This window comes from Notolabrus celidotus, chromosome 10, assembly GCF_009762535.1.
Source record: "Notolabrus celidotus isolate fNotCel1 chromosome 10, fNotCel1.pri, whole genome shotgun sequence".
NCBI classification, from domain to species: Eukaryota; Metazoa; Chordata; class Actinopteri; order Labriformes; family Labridae; genus Notolabrus; species Notolabrus celidotus.
Window position 1 is genome coordinate 24,031,758 of NC_048281.1, and position 25,191 is coordinate 24,056,948.

A 25,191-nucleotide genomic window follows, 5' to 3' on the forward strand; every position below is an offset into this window, starting at 1 on the left:
AAGACTACTGTTTCATATATTGCACTGCTTCTTTAAGGTTGCTCAGGGTGATATTGTCTGAGGTTAAGTAAATGTGTCACGAGTTTGATGTGCAGTTGTCCAACGTTGTTGAAGGGTCATTAAAGGCATCACGACGCAGAGCAGAAGTTGTCCCGTGCTATTTCTTCCCCACAGCCCTGAAATATATTTAATTAAGTTTTAAGTTAACGCAGTAACAGTTTAACAGATCTGAAGAGATTAAACAAGGTACGGCGTTACAATAGTGATAAACAGATTACACTTCAATTTGAATCAAGTAAATGCTACTTTTATACTTTAAAACAGAGGGTCATTTCATTCCTTGTGGACTCAATTGGACAGCATTTATACTTTTCAAGTGATTGATCTATACGCTTTCAGAAAATGAACAGTAGCAAGACTCAAATATCCCTTTGAGCCAACAAATGGTATCATAAAAATGGTGTATATGCTGTTTTGTAATGACAGAGCACAATTTTATAATTTATTAGAAATGTATTCAAATTATTTCACGGACCCCCACGCTATGGTTCGCGGACCCAACTTTGAGAAAAACTGATCTAGAGGTAGAGCTGAAGATATTTGTCTGAACCCAAACCGACCCGACCTGACCCGACTGTCGGGTTGCCACACTCAGACAGGGAGGCCGTACACGCTCATGCCCGTGCTCTACTGCAAGCTGTGCACGGTGCAGGTGCACGACGATATGTGGAGACTCGAGACCCAGAGCTCTCCAGAGACGAGCGCGCTCATCCTCCAGCAAAAAGAGCAAATTTTGAGGAGTGGGAAAATGCAAAGCAAGCTGACTGGGAAGACGACGAGGTATCATGCTACATTAAAATGACTGTCATGGAAGATGAAACCGATGTTCTTGGCTGGTGGAAGATCAACAGACCTACCCAAAACTCACAAAATTAGCCAGATCAGTAATGAATAATGTCGGGGCAGTCGGTCTGTAAACAGGTTCGGGCTTTAAAAAATCTAAGTCATTCGGGTTCGGACGGGTTCGGGCAGAATTCTGTCAGGCTCGGGTCGGGTTTAACTTTTAAAGCCAGACTACAGCTCTATCTAGAGGTCACCTTTCCATGCATTTCCCTCTGAAAGGGCACTAGAGAAGGACATTTTTAACGTTTTACCTACTACATTTCGACATGATAGCACCAGGAGGGGTGGTCTCCCCCCCGAGTACACCACCGATCAAATCTGTGGGAATGTGGACGGGGCGGTAACCTTATCTCATACTTTTATCACGGAAGCTGAGGTCATTATGGCTATCATTACTTTCACTTTTCTTCACAAGAAAACTGAAGACGGGCGTGTATGGATGTCTTTCCGACTCCTTGAGGTTGCTGGGGATTCAATCTGATTAAATCATCTGATCTGTGAATGTAATCATACGTAAACAAGGCGCCGTTATACTGCGTAATTTACTGTTAAAATTACTCTATTCGAAGTGTCTGAGACGTCATCTACATCCAAAGTGTGCAACATGAGGATATTTCTGGGAATGTTCATGGCGTTACTTGTGTCAGGTAAGCATGTCAATCATTCAAACTATGCAACGGATTAATTTATGGGCTAAACATGTCGTATAGTTAAGGTTACATGACATGTGAAGAGTCAGTATTAGAATCAAGACATTTTGAACATGCACTGTAAACTTAACCATCAGACAGATTCTTCATTTAACGTGACACCAGCTCCCCCTATTCCACGATACAGAATTTCTGGGTGAAAGTTCAATGGAAATTTTTATTGGCTTATTGTACACATATTGAACAACAGCTACCCGGTTAAATTTCACACCACAATCCAACAAATGTGCGTTACACTGCTTATTAATGCTTTTTTTTCTATATGTGAACAGAACTATTTTTCAGCCTGTCGTTGTCATTGTATCTAAATGTACATAAAATCAGTGTTGTGTTAGAGCTCCAATAAGGTAAGGTGGTAAATTGATAACACCTCATATTGTTCTCTATTTAGTTTTGTTATGGTTAAGGTCAGAGGAACATTTTACTGCTCAAGGCTTTCTCTTCTAAGTCTCTGGAGACAAAATTGAGATTCTCTCTTCAGCCTCATTCAAGTTTCAAATTGTTCTCATTCGTTTCTCATTAGTTTCTCCTAAAATTCACTAGGAGAAATAGTTCAGACCATGACATGAGTCTTATTTGAGACTTAAATGAGAGATCTCATTAATGGCTAATTTTCTTCTCTTTTTTTAAATATATTTGTGGGCTTTATTTGATAGGACAGCTGACGAGAGACAGGAAATGTGGGGAGTAGTGAGCGGGGGAAGACATGCAGGAAATTGTTGACCGGCCGGGAATCAAACCGGCAACCCCTGCAATGAGGACTGTATCCCCTGTATGTGGGGCGCTTAGACCGCTAGGCCACCAGACAATTGAGAGAGCTCCCTGATTTCTCCACCTGAGGTCAAAAGGAGTCACAACACTTGAGAAATACCTGAGAATCATTTCAGATTCTGACCAGATCTCCTTTTGAACTGAAAGGGAGACTAAGCTGAGACTTTTTGCAACTTTTTTCTGGAGGCAAGAATGAGAAACAGGAGACATAAGCTATAGTCTCATTTTGCTTTCAAACAGATCTCATTGTTGTCTAGGAGACATAAATGAAACACTTTTGAGATCTCCTATCTAAATTTATTTTTCTATGGGAAGTCACAAGTGTACTGACATCATTTTGGTTGGCTCTTTGGTTGGTGGTCTATAGTTTTGTCACATATGTTTTCACATGTGCCATTTCAGCATGTTGTTGACAGTGTTCTCCTTTCACATTATGCTATCCCTTGACTTGTTTTATTGTTCCATAACGCAAATCCAATTTTGAAAAAAAGGGGGGGAAATAAATTTGGGTTATCAAAATATGTAGTTAGATGCCTAAACCATATGTGAGAAGACTGAATTGAACCAGTTTGTAAATCCTGTATAACGCTGTGCTGATGCTGTGCTTCCTTGCGAACCTCAATTCTAACTGAGGATGTTTTGTCAATATTTGAACAGTAACCCATCATACTTTTTATCTGCGATATAAATCTCCCTGTGCATTCAATTTGATGCTGAAGGCTGGGCTTATTGTTTCCAGTCTTAGTAATCCTGGACTCTGCAGATGTTTCCTTTCTTTTGCTCTTGAAGAGAACAAAGTGATAATGAGGAGTGGCTGTGCAGTGCTTTGTGAACAGAAAAGTCAGAGGAAACGGTCAGGTTGGTGTATTCAAAAGTACTCCTGCTGTAGGACGTATCTTTCTGTAGTTGCTACTTTAAACCATGTCAAAAGATGGTAAAAAGTCCTGGTTAAGTATGCCCTGTAGCTCATTCCAAAGTTGTAGAGCGTGAAAGGAAAAAGACAATTTACACAGGTCTGTGTGGGTGCGGACCATTTGAAGAAATTACTCTTAATCTTGTTTTATTGCTGTAGTTGTAACTCAGTTCAGAGGGTATATAATGTTTACAAGAGCAATATTTTACAATGACAATTTGCATAACAAAGCATAATGTAATGTAGATACAGTTATGCTCATAATTTTAAATACCCTGGCAGAATTTATGATTTCTTGGGTAGGTTCTGTTGTCATTATAATATAAAAAGAGTAAACACAGATGTTTGACAATAAATGGCTTCACCCAACCACTAACCATGAGTGACAAAATAGTTTTTCTCATCTCTCTTATCATTCATAGTCACTGAAAAATGGCCCCCCAAAAAATCACAAATTCTGCCAGGGTATGTAAACTTATGAGCACAACTGCAAATACATCATACCTCATTACACGTAAGCTAAGCTAACCCTTACTCTTTTGCATAAACAGAATAATTGTTTTCCATTGCTGCATTTGTCAGTTAACTTTGATTGTTACATTTCATGTGAGCCATTGTTTCCTGCCCTATTAAAACTGTGTATGGCATTCTGTCTCACCTGAAAAACAGGTATAATTTTAACTTTCCAAGATGACGACAAGTTCTTACATCCATGGTCTATTCAGAAAACAGGTTAACCCCCGTCTTTTCCTAATTATGTGTGTTTGAAATATGCTTCTAAGATTAAGAAGCCCTAGAGGTGTAATCACTTTGAGGCCATGAGATGATTAATAACATACCTTAAGTTACCTTATTTACACTGATACATTTTCAATGATTTTTCCTGTTGTAAAAATCTGACGCTAAAATTATTGGTTAACCTAACTCATGAGTTAACTTGATCTTAAGTTATGTAAATGAAAATGTTATATTTTCACATTTTATATCAGCCTTTTTGAACTTGTTTTCATTTTACTTTGTTGACATCATTCTGTTTAAAGGACGTTTTTCCTCGCCTCTGTAACTTGCTAAACACTGCAAGGTGCAATGCTCATCGTGGATTGGGATGAGATAAGACTGAGTCATATCCTGTCTTGGTGTTTGAAGTCTGTTAACAATTTAACAGAGTACGGCATTGACCTGATGCGTTTGTAAAAGCGTCTCGAGATAACGTTTGTTGTGATTTGGCGCTGTTGAAAGATTGATCGGATGATTGATTCTTTGGCAGGATGTAAATTAATTAGTTACTTAACTCTTACACGTGTGGAACATTCCAAAAGCGAGTCTATAAGTAAATCCATTAAACTTACATCACAAAGATTTTCATATTTTGTTCAGTAATCATAGCAGAAAAATACAAAGTCAAAGAGCTCCTGATCCACTGTGCCCTTCATTTGCAGTTTTCTTAAAAACTGGCTGTGGAGTTGATATTAACAGAGGTCTGTTGATTTCTACTTCTTCCAAACAATACAGAGTGTGACTTAAAAAAAAATCAAAACAGGTTTGAATCAAAAGTGAAAGAAACAAAATCATCACCAAGACAAAGCAAAACCTCTGGTGCTCCTCCAAGATTTTGACTTGAGGATTGAAACGCTTTTTGTTGATCAGAATTACCCTGCAGAACACAGAACTAATCCCCATTCACCTTTCTGCGCTAGGTGGTGAGGTGACTATCAACGTCGGAATCTCAGATCGCAATGTCTCTCTGCCATGCAACTGCACAGGGAGACCCTTGAATTCGATGCTTCAGTGGCAGATGGAAAAACCAGTAAAGAAAGCGCTCTGCACATACAACACTAGCACTTCCAATTTTTCTGGATGGAACTGCAGGCTCAAAGTGTTTGAGGATAGCAACAACTGTTCTCTACTCCTAAACGACATCACAGCGAAGGACCATGGGAAATACATATGCGCTTTTTACAAGCCAGGGTACAAACAAGAGCATATAAATCTGAATATCTCTGGTGAGTCATTATTGCACACACCTACAACATTGATCACTACTTTATTCACTAATTCAATTGAAGTACATGTCACATAATCTTGTACTATTTTACCCATACGTTTTCTCTCACCAGCCACGTACTATGTCTGTGAGAAGAATTCTAGTATGAAAAGTTTCCAGTGTGACATCAGAGGAGACTACAAAGATGCTGATATTTCGTGGAGACTGGATGGAAAGCCTCTTACCAACTCCTCCATGTATATCATATCCCGTAAGGACACATGGGATGCTTCCACTGGCCTCTACCAATTCAAAACTGTATTAACCACCTATCAAAACATTTCTTCAAAACCTACATGTCATGTCAAGGCGAAAGTCATATCAACTAAAACTGAACGCTGCGAGGAAGAGAAACGTAAGAAAATTGTTTATTTATGAAGGATGAAACTGAAATCAAGCCTATTTCTACTTTCCTTGTGAATGAGATCTCCTTCTGAGTCCTGGTGCTATTTTTTTTTCTCATTAGTTCCAGAGCCTGTGAAAACACCAGAACTCGGATATGCCAGGAGATGCACAGTGATAATTCCGCTTACGTTGGCGTTTGGCGTCTTTCTGTTTCTGTGCCATCGTTGGAGAATTTCCCGGTACGTGTTATAAGCTTGTTTCGATGACACTTCTTTATTCAAAAACATGTTTGTTTCAACCTGTGAAACCAGAGTTGCGTAATACTTGTTGCTGTTGCTTAATCAAGTTGACACCAGTTCGGGTATTTTGTGTGTAAATCTGTCAATGCTACTGGATCTCTAAACAAGGTGTTTTATTTTCTATTCCTTTTTAGAAGTTTGAACAGGAGGAGAGAAGAAGACACGCCTTTAAATAAACACACAGAACTTAATTGTGACAATCTGTGAACATTTCTGCTGTTTAGTATAGGCAACCTGCCAGCAGACGGTTTGCAGGCAGGTTGAATCCTGTCTTTACTGTGAGCTCTTTCTGAATATTTGCAGGCAAGTGTTCAGGCTCAATGTGATTAGATACACCCAAGAACCCTACAAAATGTTTGTCATCATAACAAAGCCAGATGTGTGATCCCTTGTTGATTCTGTTGATGCCAATAATGATGCTTATGTTCTTCCATAAAAAAAGCAGTATTAGAGCAGCTGTTTTTTTTCAAGGTAAAAAACGATTGACTTTATATACAAAAATCTGAATTGGTTTAAACATACTTAGTGTTAGCACTCTGAGGAATATTACAGTGGCTTTTGATTTAAGTACAATGATAAATGTCCATTATTACAGAATTACAGCATAAAACTGACTCCATTTGATAATTTAATGTCCTATACTGTCAAGATAGGTGTTCCTTTAGTGCATCATAAAATCAAAGAAGGCACACTTAAATACAGAGAGATACACTGCCCGTCCCAAGAAAATTTGCACACTCTAATACAGGCATGTCCAAAGTACGGCCCGGGGGCCAATCGCGGCCCAAGGTCCATTTATTTATGGCCCCAAGCTTCCATTATATTATAGCAAAGAAATTAATCACATAATGAATCATAAGCACAGGGAATTCTGCAAGATGGCAATAAAGAAGAAACACAAGAACTCTTAAAGTTGACAGGTTTTCAAATTAATGTTTTTATCATGATGTGAAAATGTTTTTGATGAACATAAAGTTCAGAAGACACAAAAGAGGACACAAGACAAGATCAAAATTATGAAATTTTGCAGAAAGGCAAAATTTGGTGCATTAAACTTTTTAAAAATAATTATTTTGTTCTAAAAATGTTGTCTGCTGGTCAGAAAAGTCTAAAAAAACAACATGAAAAAGAAGTGTGATGAAATCCAGTCATAGAAAAATAATGAGAATATTTTCCCACATTGCCAGACCCTAATGAAAATATTTTCCTCCAGAAGAAGATAAAGTTTGCCAATGTTTATGTAGCTTGTGGAGAACCGAGGAATACCTAGTTACTGATTTATTAAGGAAAAAAAACATTATTAAAAAGAGTTCATATATAGCTTTTATGATAACTAAGGCTCAGTAGGAGCCACTGGCCCTGAGGAATTCTGACAGCATCAAATGTAGCCCTCTTTGAAAAAAGTTTGGACACCCCTGCTCTAATATTTTGTTGGACCGCATTCAGCTTTGAGTACGGCACACATTCACTGTGGTATCGATTTGATACACTTCTGCAATGTCAAAACATTTATTTCCAACCAGAGTTAGATTCACTTCTTAAGATCTTGTATTGATGATAGGAGAGTAGGACCGCTGCGCAAAGTCTTCTCCAGCACATTCCAAAGATTTCCAATGGGGCTGAGGTCTAGACTCTGAGTTGTTTGCTTTGCCAATTATCTGACCCTTCTGAAACAGATAAACATCCTTTCCACGATTACAGGATATGTCTTCGGACCTAGTTGCCAGCTGAAACATATTCATCACTGCAGTAATTATCCAATGGAAGGCTCTTACCTATTTGCTCCATTAAATCCAGGTGGAGATTTTTTTTTTTTTGAAGGGCAGTGTATGACTAAACCAAAAGGTAATGTCTGTTAGATTTCCTACTTAGAACCTACACTTGATGCTTCCACCAGGACTTATCTTTAGTCTGAAAAGATGTTAATGCACTCCCATAACTTGGGAACCATCCTGCTGGTCAGGATGATTTATCCAGTACTCAGCTCATATTTTCTTTTACTAAGCTGCCTTACTTCTCCGAACCTGCAAACTGAACCTAAACCTTGGCAAATCTGGGAAGATAATGAATTGCAAAAATATGTAAACTGCTGAAACCTGTGGACTTAATGAAGGTTTATGAAGATATCAGATAACTTACACTGAAGGTGCTTTGCTGAGAAGATACAAATCTACTTTAACCTACACATCCAGTCACTGAGTTTTGTCTTTATTTTTGTCTTTAGTATAAGCCTTTTTTTTTTTTGCATTACTTAATCACTTTGTGAAATTCTTTACTGTGAATATTGTTTTTTTTCTGTTGATGTTGTAGTTAATTTGGTTGGGTAATTGTTTTTGTAAAGGGGCTATGTACAATGTTAAACCTAAATGTTTCCATTTGATGCATTGTATCACAGTTGGCTTCAAGCCTTTGGTAAACAACACAATATAGCGAGTGAGCACACCAAATTCTTCCATGGTATTATCATTGAATGTTTTTTACACGTTGAGACAATTGGCTGTATATGTAATGTAATGTATACAATATAATTAAATATACACTCAGGAATAATACATTAAAAAGATAGGATGTTTCTATTACTTGCCAAGTTAAGCTCAGGTGTGCTATTGTAGGCTACATGTAGAGAGTGGTCGATATATTCATCCATCCATCCATTATCTTGACCGATATCCCGTTGGGGGTCATGGGGGGCTGGAGCCTATCCCAGCTGGCTTCGGGCGGAAGGCAGGGTACACCCTGGACAGGTCGCCAACCTATCAAAGGGCTAACACAGAGAGACAGACAACAATTCACGCACACACTAACACCTACGGGCAATTCAGATTGATCAAACAACCTGGTGGGCATGTTTTTGGACTGTGGGAGGAAGCCGGAGTACCCGGAGAGAACCCACGCATGCACGGGGAGAACATACAAACTCCACACCTGCCCGACCAGGGATTCCAACCAGGAACCTTCTAGCTGTGAGGCAACAGCGCTACCCACTGCACCACCGTGCAGCCCCGATATATTCATCTCGTGGTAATTATAATCTCCACAAAATAATACTTTTGAGGCATAAATGTGTGTTGTATCTCTTCAAAAATTGTAATTTCATCATTACTCCTTTACTGAAAGATATAACATGTATCCAGTGGTAGACAGTAACAAAGTAAATAATTCTCCACTGGAGCACCCATGGCCATATCTTCAGCCCATGTTAGAGGTTTTGAAATGTTCTCCTTGTTTCCCACTCTGCCCAAACATACAAACATTCACAGTCCAACCTGAGAAAGCGTGTTGAGCTACGCAACATTTGTTTCATTCCAGATGAACATTTCAAACTAAGTTGTCTGTGCTTGGAGTAACTTTGTTGCTTTTTTTATTCCATGGTATAGTTTTTGAGATTTCAAGTAATGGTTTCTAAATAAACAGAATGTAACAAAATGCACTCCTATGTATTCTTGACTGCACTTATGTATTTAGAAATACAACGTTTGAGATTTTTTTAAAAAGTACTTTGAATACTTAAGTATTTTCAAAATGAAGTACTTCAGTACTTTAACTCAAGTAATTATTTGACATAGCAACTTTCACTTGTATTGGAGTAATATTTGACCAGGAGGATCTATACTTTGACTGGTGAAGAAGGCCAGCTCTGTCCTGGGCTGCCCACTGGACCCTGTGGAGGTGGTGGCTGACAGGAGGATGATAGCAAAGCTATCTTCTCTGATGGACAACACGTCACACCCCCTCCAGGAGACCATAACAACACTGGGTAGCTCGTTCAGTGACAGACTTCTTCACCCGCGGTGCCTCAAGGAGAGATGACGCAAGTCTTTTCTTCCTGCAGTGGTCAGACTCTATAACCATTAACAACTACATCTCCTAAACGGACTCAAGAGCAATATTTCCCCAATCCAGTTCATCCTTCTCTTCTTACATGTGCAATACGTCTTTCTACCCATCTTCCCAGTTCTGTTCTGTACATTGTTTATACCTAGGCTACAAGTCTGTGCACATTTTCACCACGTCATTGGTTTTGGAAATATTTGTAAATTCACTTATTTAGTTGTGTATATATGTAATAAGATATGCTTATTTTTACCTCTTTAATTTGAATTGCTAATAACTTTTTAATAATTGCTAGGCTCTTGTTTGCTTTATACTCTTTTGCACTGTCTACTTTGCTGCTGTGACACTTAAATTTCCCCGTTGTGGGACGAATAAAGGATGTTTTATCTTATCTTAAGTAATGAAGCTGTGTACTTTGTCCACCACTGGTTGTATCTTTTCAAAAATTGTAATTTCATCATTACTCCTTCACTGAAAGATATAACATGTATCAATGTTTACATGTCCTGCTGTATGCGGTTACCCTAGCACACACTCCAGTACAGTAGGTGGCGCTAATGCACTTTACAAGCTCGTTGCCATCCATTAAAGAAAAAGAAAAGAAGCAGTACGTGATTACGTGCATCGTCTTTGCGTATGACGTAAACGAAAACAGGAAGCAGGAGTGACGGCTAACAAGCTAGCGACCAGAAATGATTCTGTGTCTGAAATTTGATGTGTATATCTTTACAGACTGGAACAAGATTGACATTTTGTCCATGGTAAGATAAACCGGACTACAGCAACTGTGTCTGCGTAGTGATGTGTGTTGTCAAAGATTGCCAGCTTTGTGCTGTAAAACATAGAAATGGCTTATGGTGTGATATGATAACTTCTATTAACTCCATGTCATTGAAAAATGGCTCATTACTGGTATATTATTAAGCATGTAAAAGCATATACGTCAACATAGAAAAGAACGGCGTTTATGACTCTCCAGGAAGTACTTGAGCTTACTTCTGAACTGGGATTTAAGATGATCAGAAAAATGTGAATGAACCCAGTAGAATAGTAACTTCTAGGGAGGTAAAGAGTGACCAAATATTGTCTCGAAAGTATTTGTTTGTTGTGAATTATAGCTCATACATGGTCACCAGAATTTTGAACTCATTCGTGAATACATCAGCATTTATTTAGAGCTGAAATTACCTGTTGATACATTGATGGACAGAAAGTGAATAACTAAAAATTGTGCAGGAATAATGATGTAATTCATTTATTGGGCAAAATGTCCTCTAATCAGTTTGTGTAAGTTTCCACAATGGGAGCATTTTTCTACGGTGGCCCTGAGAGCTCACAGCAACTTAAGAAAACACATGCAAAAAGACAAAACACAAACAGATTAAGAAAACTTCTTCATCAATTTGACAACACATGCACAGCATTCAGAAAACGCGCTTCAAAGACCACGCCACAACGGAAGTGTTTCCAGAGGACACTTAAAAGTGATGCACACGTCCGAACACAGTTGATGTTGACGCAGGAACACTTACTTTTTTTTATCTCATTTTCCAACACCACTGACGTTAAGAGAACTTTAGTAGCGCTGTGACTCAAAATCTGCGTCGACAACAAGCGTGTCCAGACGTGTGCATCACTTTAAAGTGTCCTCTGGAAACACTTCCGTTGTGTTGCACATTTTTCTAATGTGTTGTGTTGTGGTCTGTGCAGCGCGTTTTTCTAAATGCTGCGCATGTGTTGTCAAATTGATGAAGATGTTTTCTTAATTTGTTTGTGTTTTGTCTTTTTGCATGTGTTTTCTTAAGTTGCAGTGCTGTGAGCTCTCAGGGCCACCGTATTTTTCAGTATATTAACATTAAGTCAACCAGGGCACTAAGAGAATAACAGCTGAACAGAAGATGTCGTACACTGTTGATAGTTTCTAGAATTTGATCTGGTGTAAAAAAAAGAAACAAATGAATTATATATATACTTGTCATTTACCAGCTAATCTGTGAATAAACTGATTATTTCTGTCTTAGTGAAGAGCTCAGCCAATCAAGATATCTACCATGGGCCAACGAAGGAGAGCAGCTGTGAATGCCTCTTCATCTCAGAGAGTCTCTGCAGCTCCTGTAGAGGTCGCCCGAGTCCCCCACAAGAAGCATAAAATCTGCATGGTTTCCGACTTCTTCTATCCGAATATGGGAGGAGTAGAAAGTCACATTTACCAGCTATCTCAGTGCTTGATTGAAAAGGGGCACAAGGTGGTAGTTGTCACCCATGCCTATGGCAGAAGGAAGGGTATCAGGTACCTTACCAACGGACTGAAGGTCTACTACCTCCCCCTGCAGGTGATGTACAACCAGTCTACATCCACCACAGTCTTCCACAGTCTTCCACTTCTGCGCTGTGTGTTTGTGAGGGAAGGCATCACTGTGGTGCATGCACACAGCTCATTCTCTGCCATGGGCCATGATGCACTGTTCCACGCTAAGACCATGGGCCTGAACACGGTATATGACTGACATAAGAGCCAGAGCTCAAATGCAAGTGATATGTTGTTCTTTTTGCACTACATTGATCCATACTGAAGAGTTTGATTTTTACAGGTGTTCACCGACCACTCGCTCTTCGGTTTTGCTGATGTGAGCTCTGTGCTGACCAATAAACTTCTGACTGTGACACTGTGCGACACCAACCACACAGTGTGCGTCTCATACACAAGTAAGGAGAACACAGTACTCCGAGCGGCACTCGACCCAGAGATAGTGTCTGTTATCCCCAACGCTGTTGACCCGACAGACTTCACCCCTGATCCCTCCCAGCGCAGAGATGACACCATCACCATTGTTGTGATCAGCCGTCTTGTCTACCGCAAAGGTATTAAATGAAACTCACACTTTTAGTGTGTTTACTCAAAATTCTGCTGGTTGGAGAAGACATTGCAGCTTTTTTGGGGAGAAAAAACTTAGAGCACTCACTCTAAAATATCTCTTCCATGTGAGGGAAGGATGTTACAGCGGGTGGTCATCTGAAAGACATTAACTAAGATTTTTATTTTATTTAATTCTTCAGTATTGCATTAATGTTTATTTTCTCTTCTCCTGTAAAGGAATTGATCTTCTTGGTGGAATAATCCCAGAGCTCTGCCTCAGACATCCAGATCTGCATTTCCTAATTGGTGGAGAGGGACCAAAGAGGATCGTGCTGGAGGAAGTGAGAGAGAAATACCAACTTCATGACAGGTACAGGCTTGATGTTATGTCCTGACAACATGCCTGACAGAGATGTACCACTTGAGGTACATACAGGATGTGTTCTTTGCTATAGAATTTCATATCGAGACAAAGTTGTAACAAAAAACCCTTAAAATACCAACAGTTGGGGCGTTGGTGGCCTAGCAGTCGAAGCGCTCCACATACAGAGGCTACAGTCCTCGTCGCAGGGGTTGCCGGTTCGATTCCTGACCGGTCGACCATGGCCTGCATGTCCTCTCCCACTCTCTACTCCCCACACTGCCTGTCTCTCTTCAGCTGTCCTATCAAATAAAGGCAAAAAGGCCAAAAATATAACTTTAAAAACAACAGTTTATATGCCCAGTGACATGCACAAGCTTTGGTCCTTAAACACACCCTAACGATGAGCTGTTGAGCAGTTGTCCTGTCAGACTGTTCTGTATAACGGGTACAAAATACCATTTAAGAGCTGTGTTGTTATGATGTTAATTTAAATGGGGGAGTTGGCAGAACAAGACAGTGCTCTAAGTTTGTGTATGATGTGTGTTGTTTACAAGTCATGCCAGTATGCTTTGTAAAATCACACACAGAATCAGCAGCACGATTGCATTCCGTATTTTTTTTAAATAACGCTGGTTTGATGAAGGAGGCACTTGACAGCATTCTAATGGAACCTCTGAATAAACAAGGGGACTGCTGGCTTGTAAAACCATAGCTGGACTTAAATAATAATAATAATAATACTTTTATTTGTATAGCACTTTTCAATACAAGTAACAAAGTGCTTCACAAAAATAATTTAAAAAGACAATAAAAGCAGAGAAGCAATAACCTCAGTATTGTGTTCAACCTGCATACCCCTACCTCCCCTAAGATCACACCTGCCCGGATTCGCTCTCGCATCAACTCAACCACAGCCAGTAAATTCTCTTATACTATTACATCCCTCTCTGCAGATTTTCCTCCCCTCTCTGATAATGACTGTCTTGTCACCTCCTTCAATAATCTCTGCAACCAAACATTAGATCTAGTTGCCACTGTTAAATCTCGCCTACGATCCTCCTCAAGAGCCATCCCACGGCTCAATGACTTCACCCGCTCCATAAAAAGAGAGGTGCGTAAAGCAGAGCGGAAATGGAAAGCCTGTAGACTCCATATCCACTATGAGCAGATGAAAGACCTCATGAAGACATACAATACTGCAGTTCATGATGCTCGAGCGAATTATTTTTCCAGTCTAATCACTCTAAATACTCATAACCCCAAATTTCTGTTCAAAACCCTAGACCAACTCGTTGGTCCTCCCTGCATAAAAAACTTACACCCATCCCCAGATCTCTGTGAAGAACTGAAAAAATTCTTTATCCACAAAATTGAGAAAATCCAATCTCAAACTCATAATATGTGTCTTCTTAATCCACCTGTCCCTGAATCTTTCAGCCCAAGACCCCTCCATGTCCCATCCCTCAGTTCCTTTTCCTTAGTATCCCTAAGCCAACTTGATAAACTAGTCAAAGGCATGAAGTCTTCAAGTCAGCAAAAAAAAAAATCTGACAGAAGTTAGTTATTTTAGCTGCTTGAAATGTGAGGGCAAGAAGCAACAATGCTTTAATCTTAAATATCTGTGTAGTGAAGTGCTGCTTTAAAAAATGGTGGCTTTGTGTAACATGTGAGAGAAAAACAACAAAAAACCCTTACATATAAAATAGTTCTCCTGACATGAAACAATAATTTACCTTTGAGTGTAATTTTTTTTTTAATTTAAATTTTTATCTTTATAGATTGTAATTCAGTATGATACACATTAAATCAGCCTATTTGCTTTGAATGTCTTAATAGTGTACTTTGGGATACACCTCACACTTAAAATTCATTCGTTTAGAGAGGGGCATAAAGGATTGAGACAATCTGACATAGATGGTCAATCATGCTTGTTTGTTGTTGAAAATATTCCTCATACTTTGACTTTGGTCACTGCAGGGTGCGTTTGCTGGGAGCGTTGGAGCATAAAGATGTTCGTGGAGTGCTGGTTCAGGGTCACATTTTCCTCAACACATCTCTGACTGAAGCCTTCTGCATGGCCATCGTAGAAGGAGCCAGCTGTGGACTTCAGGTTTGTTCCCATATATAGAGCAGTTTGAGACTGAGACATCATTTAAAATAAAGGTTGAAGAAACGTTTGTATGTAGAAAAAAACAGTTGATATTAAAGCAACCAAAAACTATCAACTAGTAACATGCTACAAATGCAGGAACAGCAAAGACGCTATAAACGAGAAAAGGAAACCAAAACGTTACAACTTTTTAACTCTCAGTCTCAAATTCTCACTGGAAGTTTGATAGATGTTTAAAATTCAGCTCAATTTCACCAAGAGTGGAAGCACCATCCAACTCTACCAGTTATCTGATTTGTTTTTAAATTTGAGTATTATTAAAACTTCCTCTAGAAAGGCTTGAATCAGAAACAAACATTCCAATTCACATACTCCTTGTCTGAAATGGGTTTGTTTGAATAAAAAATCAGACTGAATATGGTTTCAAAGAAATGTGTTTGGGCATTTGAAGTAACACGGAGGCCGACTACAAGATAAAGTTCTTGTTTATGTTGACCCACAATTGACTCTGGGCGTGCTCTGACACCCTGATATTGTTGGGGGTGGTTTCAGCTTCAGCAGAGCACATTTCCATCCATCCACACCCAACAACAATACAAGGTGTGGTCAGAAACTTTGAGCCTCTAGTGGTCAATACTTTTATTTTTGTTTCTTCCACCTGTCAGTCATGTCAAATACAAATAATCCACCTTTTTGAATCACAGAAGAAATCTGCTGTGTTTGGACTCTCACGTTGTGGGTACTGATGTTTTATTTCTAAGGTGGTTAGCACCCGTGTGGGGGGAATCCCTGAGGTGTTACCTGACGACTTGATTACCTTGTGTGAGCCGACGGTGCGGTCGTTATGTGCCGGTCTGGAGACGATCATTGCTCGGCAGCGTTCAGGGTCGGTCCCCTCCCCCGCCTCCATCCATGCCGGAGTGAGAAACCTCTACACTTGGAGAAATGTTGCAGAAAGAACTGAAAAGGTAGACACTGTTTGCATCTACTCAATCATTCCCAGATCTGAAACTCTTCTGAAAAAAGCATTTCTAAGGTTGTCATAACACAAAAACTACACAGACATGTAGTAAGCAGGTAAATAAAGGGTATTTCTCCTCATACGTGTGCTCCCTCTCAGGTGTATGACCGAGTAGCTGGAGAGGAGGTGCTTCCCCTGGATAGACGGTTACAGAGGCTGCGGGCTCACTGTGGACCCGTCGCAGGCTCCATCTTTGCGGTGATTGCTATTATAGATGTTCTCCTCCTGTTGCTTCTGCAGTGGTTGGTGCCAGATCACGTCATGGACGTCGCTGTGGATGCCACCGGCCCTCATAGATTGTGGAGACAGGAGAAGAGCGGTAAAGACAGTGCCATAAATTAAACAACTGAAAAACTTTTGTCAATTTAACTGACACACCAAACTTTTGCCACAGCTGTCTCTACTTTTTGTGGGCTGGACAGAAATATAAAACATGGCTGCTAAATGCAAAAAGTGCTCATAGTTACTACTAACGCTGTTTACATGTACTCAAAAGAGGGGGCCCTACTTACAAAAAGTTATTTAACGTCTAGAGGAATGTTTTAATAATGAATTTAAAACTGTGGCTTTAAGGGAGATTTAAAAGTAACTATTTTTATTTTCTTATCTTTCATGCACAGTATGACCTGCACTGAACAGGAGGAGTTAAAGGGCTGGTTAACTGCACACTAACAGGGAAAATTAACAGCACTAACCTATTCTCCCGCAGTTCACATGCATACCTCATAAATAGAGTAATCATTTATTGAAAAAATAAATCACATTTTGTGCCGAACTGAACATCTTTGCAACTATCTTGAATCTTATTTAGGTTAAATGAATGCCACTATTGTGAGAAGCTACATATTTGTACGAAAATTTCATGTTTTTGTTGATTGTTTTCTGATGCACAGACGAGCCGCTCTGGTAAATAAAGTATACTTTTACAACAATGTGTCATCTACCTTCAAGTCTTTTCATCATTTCAAATATTATTACAGTATAATCTTGCAGACACCTTTTAAATAAGCAAACTGGGAACACATGAGAAGACTTCTTTCTTATAATTAGTGTTACAAAAGAGAGAGCTCTTTCGTCTGAATGGTGCCAGACAGAGTAGCTGTGAAATAGGAGGCGATGTGAAGAGCTTGGTTTGGTTTTCATGGCCAACAAAGGGAATTTGCAAAGAATTGTGTTTTTAGGTTTAACATCATCACTCTAAAAAAAAATACTTGTCACATCTAGGGAGAGCTTAAGCTGATATCATGTGACTTTTTATGGTGTCAATACTTAAGATGCTGCACGTCACGCATATCAGAACCAAACAGATGAACTAAACCACTTTTGTCTTACTCTGAATCTTTCTGCAGTGTGGAAGTTCTGCTTCTCTGCAACCTTAAAATCATATACGCAACACCCAATCCTCCTTCCTTTGTCCAAGGTGTACCATCAGTTCAGGCCCATACGAATAACCATTGTTATTCATATACTGTATTTCCATGGGTGGGCGGGAGGTGGCAATGTGGGGGAGGTGGCCAAGTGGCCAAGATATGAGGGGGAAGACCAACTCCAGGTACCAAGTTTCTGCCTGGACGCGTTTGTGCTGAAGACTATCTGAAGAGGACTCCACTTACTCTCATCATGACTGCGGTTCAAACAGAACTTTCCCTGTCCTTACAGCCCTGGCAGAGGTCTTCATACATCTATGGAGGGCTGCTATGCAACTCACTGATGGCTGGTAAGTTTTTCTGTCTCAAGTTGGGCCCTTTGGCTGCTTCATGTTATGTCGTATGAGAATCAGAGCTGTACTGCTGCTGCAGGATCACAGAAAAGTTGAGAAAATGTTCTTACTGTCTTGTAGGTGGACAATTTAATTAGCTTTGCATAGAGTATATTTTTTGTAGTGTTAGTTACATCGTGTGCACTCAAGAGTACAAAAGATACTTTGCCACTAGTTTTGACTTTTATTCAGAAAGTTTTGACCCGGGAGTCCACATAAACGTGTTTAGATGAGGTCGTCCTAATATAACAATGGAAAGAGCACACATGGCTTCAAGCATATTTGTTTGTCTGAATCCAGAGACCCTACTGATCTTACCCTCTGTATCTCAGACTCCATATCAGACAGAACTCCTCTCCATGAAGCTGCCTTCCAAGGCAGACTGCTACACCTGAGAAGCCTCATTGCTCAGGTACACTTTAAACTGCTTTAATAATAACACTATTTATTTGTTTAACTAATGTCTGAGCACAGTTACAGAGTGGACAACATATACACATGATACAGGACATATCCAGGCTTGTATGAAAGTGTTATCCTCTGACCCGTCTCCTGCAGGGCTTTCATGTGGACACACTCAGCCTGGACAGAGTCTCTCCTCTGCATGAAGCCTGTCTTGGTGGCCATTACGCTTGTGCCAAGTTCCTGGTGGACAATGGTGCAAATGTAAGGATATATTTCATTATCTCTGTTGCTTGGTTTCAATCAATCAATCTTTATTTACATAGCGCCAAATCACAGCAAATGTTATCTCAAGATGTTTTTCAAACAGAGCAGGTCTAGAACGCACTCTTTTTATAAAGACCAAACGTCAGGACAGAGTAAGATCCAGTCCCACCTAACAGACAGGACTCAGTCTCATCTCATTAATCCACCATGAGCATTGCAAGTTACAGCAGCAAGGAAAACAGTAATTTTAACAGGCAGAAACCACGAGCAGAACCAGACTCATGTTAGACAGACATCTGCTTTGCGTGAGCTGAGGTTGGAAAGAGAGAGAGAGATGATAGTAATGAGATGCTATCTGAGTGTTTATGATGTCAATACAGAGAAAATGTATTCCTTTTAATTTTGCTTTAGTAGAGGTTTGTATGTTGGGGGTTGTTTTTAGACCGAAGGCTTGTCCAGGGAGAGAAGGTTTACGCTGTTCTTTAGTTCAAACATCTAAAAATCATAGTTGGATAAACTTGATAACTCAATGAAGAACAAGCAAAGAAACCAGAAATATCAACACTTGGGAAACATTTTGACAAAGGGAACAGATTAAATTAATATTAGTAACACAATTCTTGACTCTAGCTGGTTTCCTGTGTGACCATCCTTAAGCCGGTCCAGAATCACAGTGTGATTGAGGGAAAAGAACATTCACATATATCTGGGAAAAGTCTTTTTGACTCCCATCTCACTCTGGAACAGCACATCAAGCACATCACCAAAACCGCCTTCTTCCACCTTCAAAGTATCGCCCGTCTCCGTCCATCTCTCTCCTTTTCCACAGCTCAAACCCTAATCCATCTTCTACGGCCTTCCTTCAAAACAACTCAACAAACTACATTATATCCAGAACTCTGCCATCCGCCTGCTCAGCCACACCCGCTCCTGCGACCACATCACCCTTGTCCTCCAAAACCTCCACTGGCTCCCTATCAAACAGTGCATACATTTTAAAATCCTCCTCCTCACCCACAAAGCCCTTCATAACCAGACCCCCTCTTATCTCACCAACCTGCTTCACCACCTAACCTTCGATCCTCCACCGCCCACCTCCTCTCCCTAACAACTGACACCAAGCACCGAACTTGTGGGGACAGAGCTTTCTCTGTCGCCGCCCCCACCCTTTGGAACGCCCTTACCACCAAACATTCGAAACTGCCCCAACCTGTCCACCTTCAAATCACTCACCAAAACCCATCTATTTAGAACTGCTTTTAACACATGATTGCTTTTAAATGTATTTTATGTATTTATTTGTATTGTTATGCTGTTTTATATGATGTTTTATCCTTTTGGCAGCATCTTTGAGTTTTTAGAAAAGCGCTTTATAAATAAAATGTATTATTATTATATAAAGTCTTGGAGAAAACTATGAAACAGTACAATTACAGGGGTTGGAGATAGAAAGTAAGCTTCCCAGATGTTTGTTGCCCAATGGTAAGCAGCTCTAGGCAGCTTTTATCACTGTAAGCGCAGCACATCTGGATATCTGACTGAACTCTTGGCATGTAAAATGAATTACACATGTGATGCAGGCATTAGATTTTGACAAGGAAGAACATGGCAAACATGTTAAGTGTGCATTTGAATTTGAGTTAAAAAGATGAATGAATAAAAGTTCAGAAATGTGAATCTCCTTTTGACTGTGTCATTCATTTTCTGTCATTCCCATTTAAAGGTGGAAGCCGTATCAACAGATGGCGCCACACCTCTCTTCAACTCCTGCAGCAGTGGGAGTGCAGCCTGTGTGAGGCTCATCCTGCAGCACAGGGCTTCTGTCCACACTCCCTACCTCCTGGCATCACCCATCCATGAGGCTGCTAAAAAGGGTTAGTCTGTGTTTAAACATAATGTAAGTCATTAAGCTGTGACTTGCAGCAGCACAGATTCTGATGCTGTTATGTTTCTCTTTCAGGTCACAGGGAGTGTCTGGAACTTCTGCTGTTGTGTGGAGCTCACATTGACATGGAGCTACCAGTGGTGGGGACTCCTCTGTATTCTGCTTGTATGGCACAGTCTGCAGCCTGTGTAAAGCTGCTGCTGCACTCAGGTAATGCAACCTGGTAACCCACATTGAGGCTTAATTAATTAGCCTTTCAGAACTCAAAACACCTCACACATGAGTCACAGCATACAGTGCTGCTCAAAAGTTTGTGAACCCACAACGATGGTTAGATTTTTTGTAAAAAAATACTAAAATAACCTTATTAAATGTTAAGTTATACCCCAATCCACAATACTGACATTCCAAATAATGGACTCAAACAAAAGAAATAGTTAAATTGTCATTCTTTATTTAACACAAGTGGTTGATTTAAGAAAAACTCAGATATCATGGGTGCAAAAGTATGTGAACCCCTTCAGTTAATAGGATATTGCACCTCCTTTCGCAGAGATAACCTCAACCAAACGATTTCTGTAGTGACTTATCAGTCTCTCACATCTACTTTGGGGGATTTTTGCCCACTCTTCCTTGCAGAACGCAGCCAGTTGAGAGAGGTTGGATGGGCGTCTGGCATGAACTGCCCGCTTCAGGTCCCGCCACAGCATTTCAATGGGATTTAGCTCAGGACTTTTACTGGGCCAATCCAGAACACGAATCTTCTTCTTTTTCAGCCATTCCTTGGTTGTCTTGCTGGAATGCTTTGGATCATTATCATGTTGCATGATCCATCTTCTGCCAAGCTTTAACTTCAAAACTGATGGCTTCAGGTTCTGTTCCAGGATGTTACAATATTCCTCAGAATTCATGATTCCCTGGACTATGTGGAGTTGTCCAGGTCCTGAGGATGAAAAGCAAGCCCAGATCTTAACATTCCCACCACCATGTTTCACTGTTGGGAGAAGGTTCTTTTGGTGGTATGCAGTGTTGACTTTTCGCCAAACATGGCGGTTTTGGTTGTGACCAAACAGTTCAATTTTGGACTCATCTGTCCATAGAATGGACTTCCAAAAAGCTTCAGGTTTCTCCAGGTGCTCTCTGGCAAAGTTGAGACGGGCAGCTTTGTTCTTTTTTGTGAGCAGAGGCTTCTTCCTAGCAACCCTTCCATGAAAGCCATGTTGATTGAGTTTTCTTCTTATTGTGGAAGCATGCACATGTGTCCCAGATGCAGCAAGAGAGGTCTGCAAATCCCTAGATGTTATGTTTGGGTTGGCTTTTACCTGAATTATCATTTTTCTTGTGGCTCTTGCTGATATTTTAGAAGGTCGTCCACTTCTAGGTAGGGTTGTAGTCTTTTTCAGTGCTCTCCATTTGTAGATGATCTGCCTCACGGTGGAACGATGAAGCTCAAATTTTTTTGAGATGACTTTATAGCTTTCCCCAGACAAATGTGCTGTCACTACCCTTTTCCTGAGGTCCTCTGAGATCTCTCTTCCTCTCGGCATGATTGACCTGTATGGGTTCACCTGGTAAGACTAAAGTGACCTGGTATTTCTTCCCTAAACATCTCTCACTTTATTGGTCCATTTCAGTGGTTAATTTAGCCACCAATTTGTCCCACCTGTACTTAACTGCTTGTTTTAAGCAATGCAGCTCAGGGTTCACTAACTTTTGCACCTACATCAGTTGATAAAAAACTCTTTTTAATTTACTCTTGACTACACAATTGTTTTAAAAAAAAAAAAGTATATTGAATTGATAAACCTATACCTGCTATATCATATAAAAAATAACGGTTCTGATTAAATAAGGAAATCAGGTTGAAATAATAGAAAATTCCAAAATGTTCAAGAGGTTCACAAACTTTTGAGCAGCACTGTAGCTCTTAGTTCATTTGGTCATGTTTTGTTTGTCAGTGCAGGATACATTCTCTTTCTTAGGACTTATTATTACTCGACTGAGGTATTTTTTGTGTTAAAACACAGGTGCTGATGTTGGAATCGGATGTGGACAGGACAGTCCTTTGCACGCTGCTGTTCGATGTGAAGGAGCTGACATAGTGGATCTTCTGTTGGACTTTGGGGCGGATGGGTGTTGTAGGAGTGCAGAGGGAAAGACCCCACTGGATCTGTCATTACCAGACAGTGTAGTGAGAACTGTACTGCTGAAAAAAGGTGTGTCAGGTCATTACATCCACACATTTGACCCAATTAATTTAATCTGTAGGAGGTGTTTAAACCCTGGTTTCTGTCTCCGTCCAGGTCCCTGTGTTCTGTCTCAGCTCTGTCGGTTATGTATCAGAAGAAGTCTAGGAAGGAGTCGTCTCCACAGGGCCTCTAGCCTCTTCCTTCCTCACAGTATTAAGGACTTCCTCCTTTATCAGTGACATGACTCAATCCTGCTTCTTTGGCTCTCTGTGCCTTATCACAGACTTAAAGGCAAGTGAAGAAGAGAACCACATTCAGAGAGAAGCACTGACTTTTTCACTCCATTTTTTATTTTGAGTATCATATTTTATATGTTTTTATACACAATACTAAGATGTTTCAAGATACAGCTACTTAAATGTATCAGGGTTTGTAATTTTATTCTTGAGGAAGTGATTTTCATTTACAGCTTTACAAATGTTTCAAGGCATGAGAATCTGTTTACATGTCTTGGAGGAGTAAAACGGTGTATTTTAAAAAGTCGTATAGTCTGTCTTGGCTCAAAGAGCCGCATAAAGTCAAATACATTCCTTATGTTATGTCTTTTAGTCAGCTTCATTTACTGGTCTTGAAAACGTGTTTTTCTGGCAAAACAAAAAGGAAGTATTCCTTATTACTTATTCCTTTATTCAGATCCCCATTAGCTGCCACTAACGCAGCAGCTACTCTCCACATAAAATACAAAACTGAAAATGCAACAAACATAAAATACAAAACTAAAAATGCAACATACATGAAATACAAAACTTAAAATGCTACAAACATGAATAACAAAACTGAAAATACTACGAACATAACAAAGAAAAACTGTGAATGCTTTATAGAAATAAAATAAAAAAACAGAAAAATGGTACAAATAATAATGAGTATAACTTGGGTGCCCAATGCAATGCATGTTTCTCAGGGCTACACCAGACACCACCAGTATAACTCAGTCCTGTCTCCAAGTTATCTGATGATGATGTCGCTGCGGATGTAAAACAAGTTTTGGATGAGGGGAAGGGCTGTGAATATACAACCACAAGATTGTTTCTTTTGCACAGGCTTTAATGTGGAAAAAGTCATTAAAGTCATAGGGGTACTTACGAGTGCTAAATAGGTGGATTGCTCTTTAAGTATTGTTTTTAACAGGAACTAGATAGATTTACAGAGAATAGATACTTGTATTTAAAGGTTCACTAGTATTTTTATGTATGCACTTACATTATATATGCAAGCAGAGTGAAGGAGGGTAATGAAAATTCTGTCTTGTTGATTAGTGCAATTTGAGTCATTGAACATGGACAGTCGCCTCCTTGTTTCCATGATGTTATTAAGCTGTTTCAGTCAGCTTTTGCACTCTTTTAAAAGAAAGGGTTACTTTACTTAATAGGGTTAATTCTATGCCCGGAACTTCATCCACCAACCCAAATCAGTTTCCCTTCTCCAAATACCCAAAGTCTTATTATACAGCAAAACTGTAAGACACTTGCTCAAGAACATGACACAACGTTGGAGCAAACACTTGAAAAAACAAGTTCCATAAAGATGTCATAGCAAGTCTTAAATTACTTTTAAAACAGTTATGGGAGAAACAATATGTGTACACCATATAGTATAAACTACAGAAATGGAAAATGATCTTAAAATCAGAGGGATGCATGACTTTGTAGCCTGGGTTGCTCAAGCGGAATCAACTGTCAGTGTTTAAATGCCAGCTGTAAAGGTCACCTGATGTGAGACCCCGAAAATCTTGTTTGAGTTGATTCAGTGTGACATTTTTCTACCTTAAGAGCAGAAAAGCCTCCGCAGTCAGCAAGAGATGGGATACAGGGCTCTAAGTTGTGACATTGTGTGTAGTATTTGTAAATGTGGGTGTATTGATCGTTGCATGACGTGACGGGGAAGGAGGGTGACGTTAGTTCAAACAGTTTGTTACTTCAATTTACTTCAAACAAGTAAGAGTCCACATTCACTAAACCTTCTCAAGAAAAAGAAAATACAGAGTTGGCCTCCAATTAAGTTTTATTGAAAATGAACTCAAATATCCCCACTACATATTCTCAGTTAAAATATACAAACAAAAAATTACTTGATAGGTCTGAACATGAAATGACGTCTTATAATATATGGTTACCAATATTGCCAACCCACATGTATGAGCTCATGGTACATGGTATGAGCTTTTTAATCAGTGCACCTTACCTGCCAGCCTGCACCAACTGTTTTACCATTGCTAAAGACAGCATGCTAATAGCCTCTAATTTGATGAGTTTACATCTCAGTTTCCAGGTTACTCAAGTTATGCAATCATTTGTCTACTGGCTCCAAAACAAGTGACTAATGAACACCTTAAATATTGTTGATGTTTGGAAACCTCTCTAGAACAGCCATGCACCATGGTACGTAACAGGATAAGGGGCCTTGTGAAAATTTTTAAAGTCAGTGGAAGAATTGATTGAGCTGATTGGCAGCCTGG

General features: G+C 39.7%; 3 protein-coding genes across 6 annotated transcripts; all 3 read left to right on the plus strand.

Moving 5' to 3' along the window:
- The first annotated feature begins 636 nt into the window (after positions 1 to 636).
- On the plus strand, positions 637 to 10,213 carry LOC117819828. Of its 3 annotated transcripts, XM_034693305.1 has the most exons (6): positions 762 to 840; positions 1,473 to 1,550; positions 4,995 to 5,300; positions 5,415 to 5,696; positions 5,808 to 5,925; positions 6,120 to 9,408. In XM_034693305.1, the coding sequence occupies exons 2-6, from the start codon at positions 1,508 to 1,510 to the stop codon at positions 6,190 to 6,192; spliced, it is 822 nt and encodes a 273-aa protein (XP_034549196.1). In that variant the 5' UTR covers positions 762 to 840; positions 1,473 to 1,507; the 3' UTR covers positions 6,193 to 9,408. The 3 variants fall into 3 exon arrangements, with proteins under 3 accessions (XP_034549197.1, XP_034549195.1, XP_034549196.1); XM_034693306.1 differs by lacking the exon at positions 1,473 to 1,550 and having other exon boundaries at positions 637 to 840; positions 6,120 to 10,212; XM_034693304.1 differs by having other exon boundaries at positions 669 to 1,550; positions 6,120 to 10,213.
- Positions 10,214 to 10,431: 218 nt separating this feature from the next.
- piga (phosphatidylinositol glycan anchor biosynthesis, class A) lies at positions 10,432 to 17,105 on the plus strand. Of its 2 annotated transcripts, XM_034694435.1 has the most exons (8): positions 10,432 to 10,580; positions 11,841 to 12,314; positions 12,411 to 12,681; positions 12,914 to 13,046; positions 15,018 to 15,150; positions 15,912 to 16,118; positions 16,271 to 16,490; positions 16,792 to 17,105. In XM_034694435.1, the coding sequence occupies exons 2-8, from the start codon at positions 11,871 to 11,873 to the stop codon at positions 16,794 to 16,796; spliced, it is 1,413 nt and encodes a 470-aa protein (XP_034550326.1). In that variant the 5' UTR covers positions 10,432 to 10,580; positions 11,841 to 11,870; the 3' UTR covers positions 16,797 to 17,105. The 2 variants fall into 2 exon arrangements, with proteins under 2 accessions (XP_034550326.1, XP_034550325.1); XM_034694434.1 differs by having other exon boundaries at positions 10,433 to 10,580; positions 16,271 to 17,105.
- Positions 17,106 to 17,709: 604 nt separating this feature from the next.
- Positions 17,710 to 23,267, plus strand: asb11 (ankyrin repeat and SOCS box containing 11). Its single transcript, XM_034694104.1, has 7 exons — positions 17,710 to 17,888; positions 18,263 to 18,342; positions 18,489 to 18,596; positions 20,323 to 20,473; positions 20,560 to 20,694; positions 22,512 to 22,700; positions 22,788 to 23,267. Exons 1-7 carry the CDS (start codon positions 17,792 to 17,794, stop codon positions 22,910 to 22,912), a joined length of 885 nt encoding a protein of 294 aa, XP_034549995.1. The 5' UTR covers positions 17,710 to 17,791; the 3' UTR covers positions 22,913 to 23,267.
- The last annotated feature ends 1,924 nt before the right edge of the window (positions 23,268 to 25,191 follow it).

Bases quoted from the DNA above. Each gene is read 5' to 3' on its own strand.
- LOC117819828 (XM_034693304.1), top strand. From the start codon at position 1,508: ATGAGGATATTTCTGGGAATGTTCATGGCGTTACTTGTGTCAG. The intron at 5,301-5,414 runs GTGAGTCATTAT...TTCTCTCACCAG, and splicing joins TATAAATCTGAATATCTCTG to CCACGTACTATGTCTGTGAG. The intron at 5,926-6,119 runs GTACGTGTTATA...ATTCCTTTTTAG, and splicing joins CATCGTTGGAGAATTTCCCG to AAGTTTGAACAGGAGGAGAG.
- piga (XM_034694434.1), top strand. From the start codon at position 11,871: ATGGGCCAACGAAGGAGAGCAGCTGTGAATGCCTCTTCATCTCAGAGA. The intron at 12,682-12,913 runs GTATTAAATGAA...TCTCCTGTAAAG, and splicing joins CCGTCTTGTCTACCGCAAAG to GAATTGATCTTCTTGGTGGA. The intron at 16,119-16,270 runs GTAGACACTGTT...GCTCCCTCTCAG, and splicing joins TTGCAGAAAGAACTGAAAAG to GTGTATGACCGAGTAGCTGG.
- asb11 (XM_034694104.1), top strand. From the start codon at position 17,792: ATGACTGCGGTTCAAACAGAACTTTCCCTGTCCTTACAGCCCTGGCAG. The intron at 17,889-18,262 runs GTAAGTTTTTCT...TCTGTATCTCAG, and splicing joins ATGCAACTCACTGATGGCTG to ACTCCATATCAGACAGAACT. The intron at 18,597-20,322 runs GTAAGGATATAT...TCCCATTTAAAG, and splicing joins TGGTGGACAATGGTGCAAAT to GTGGAAGCCGTATCAACAGA.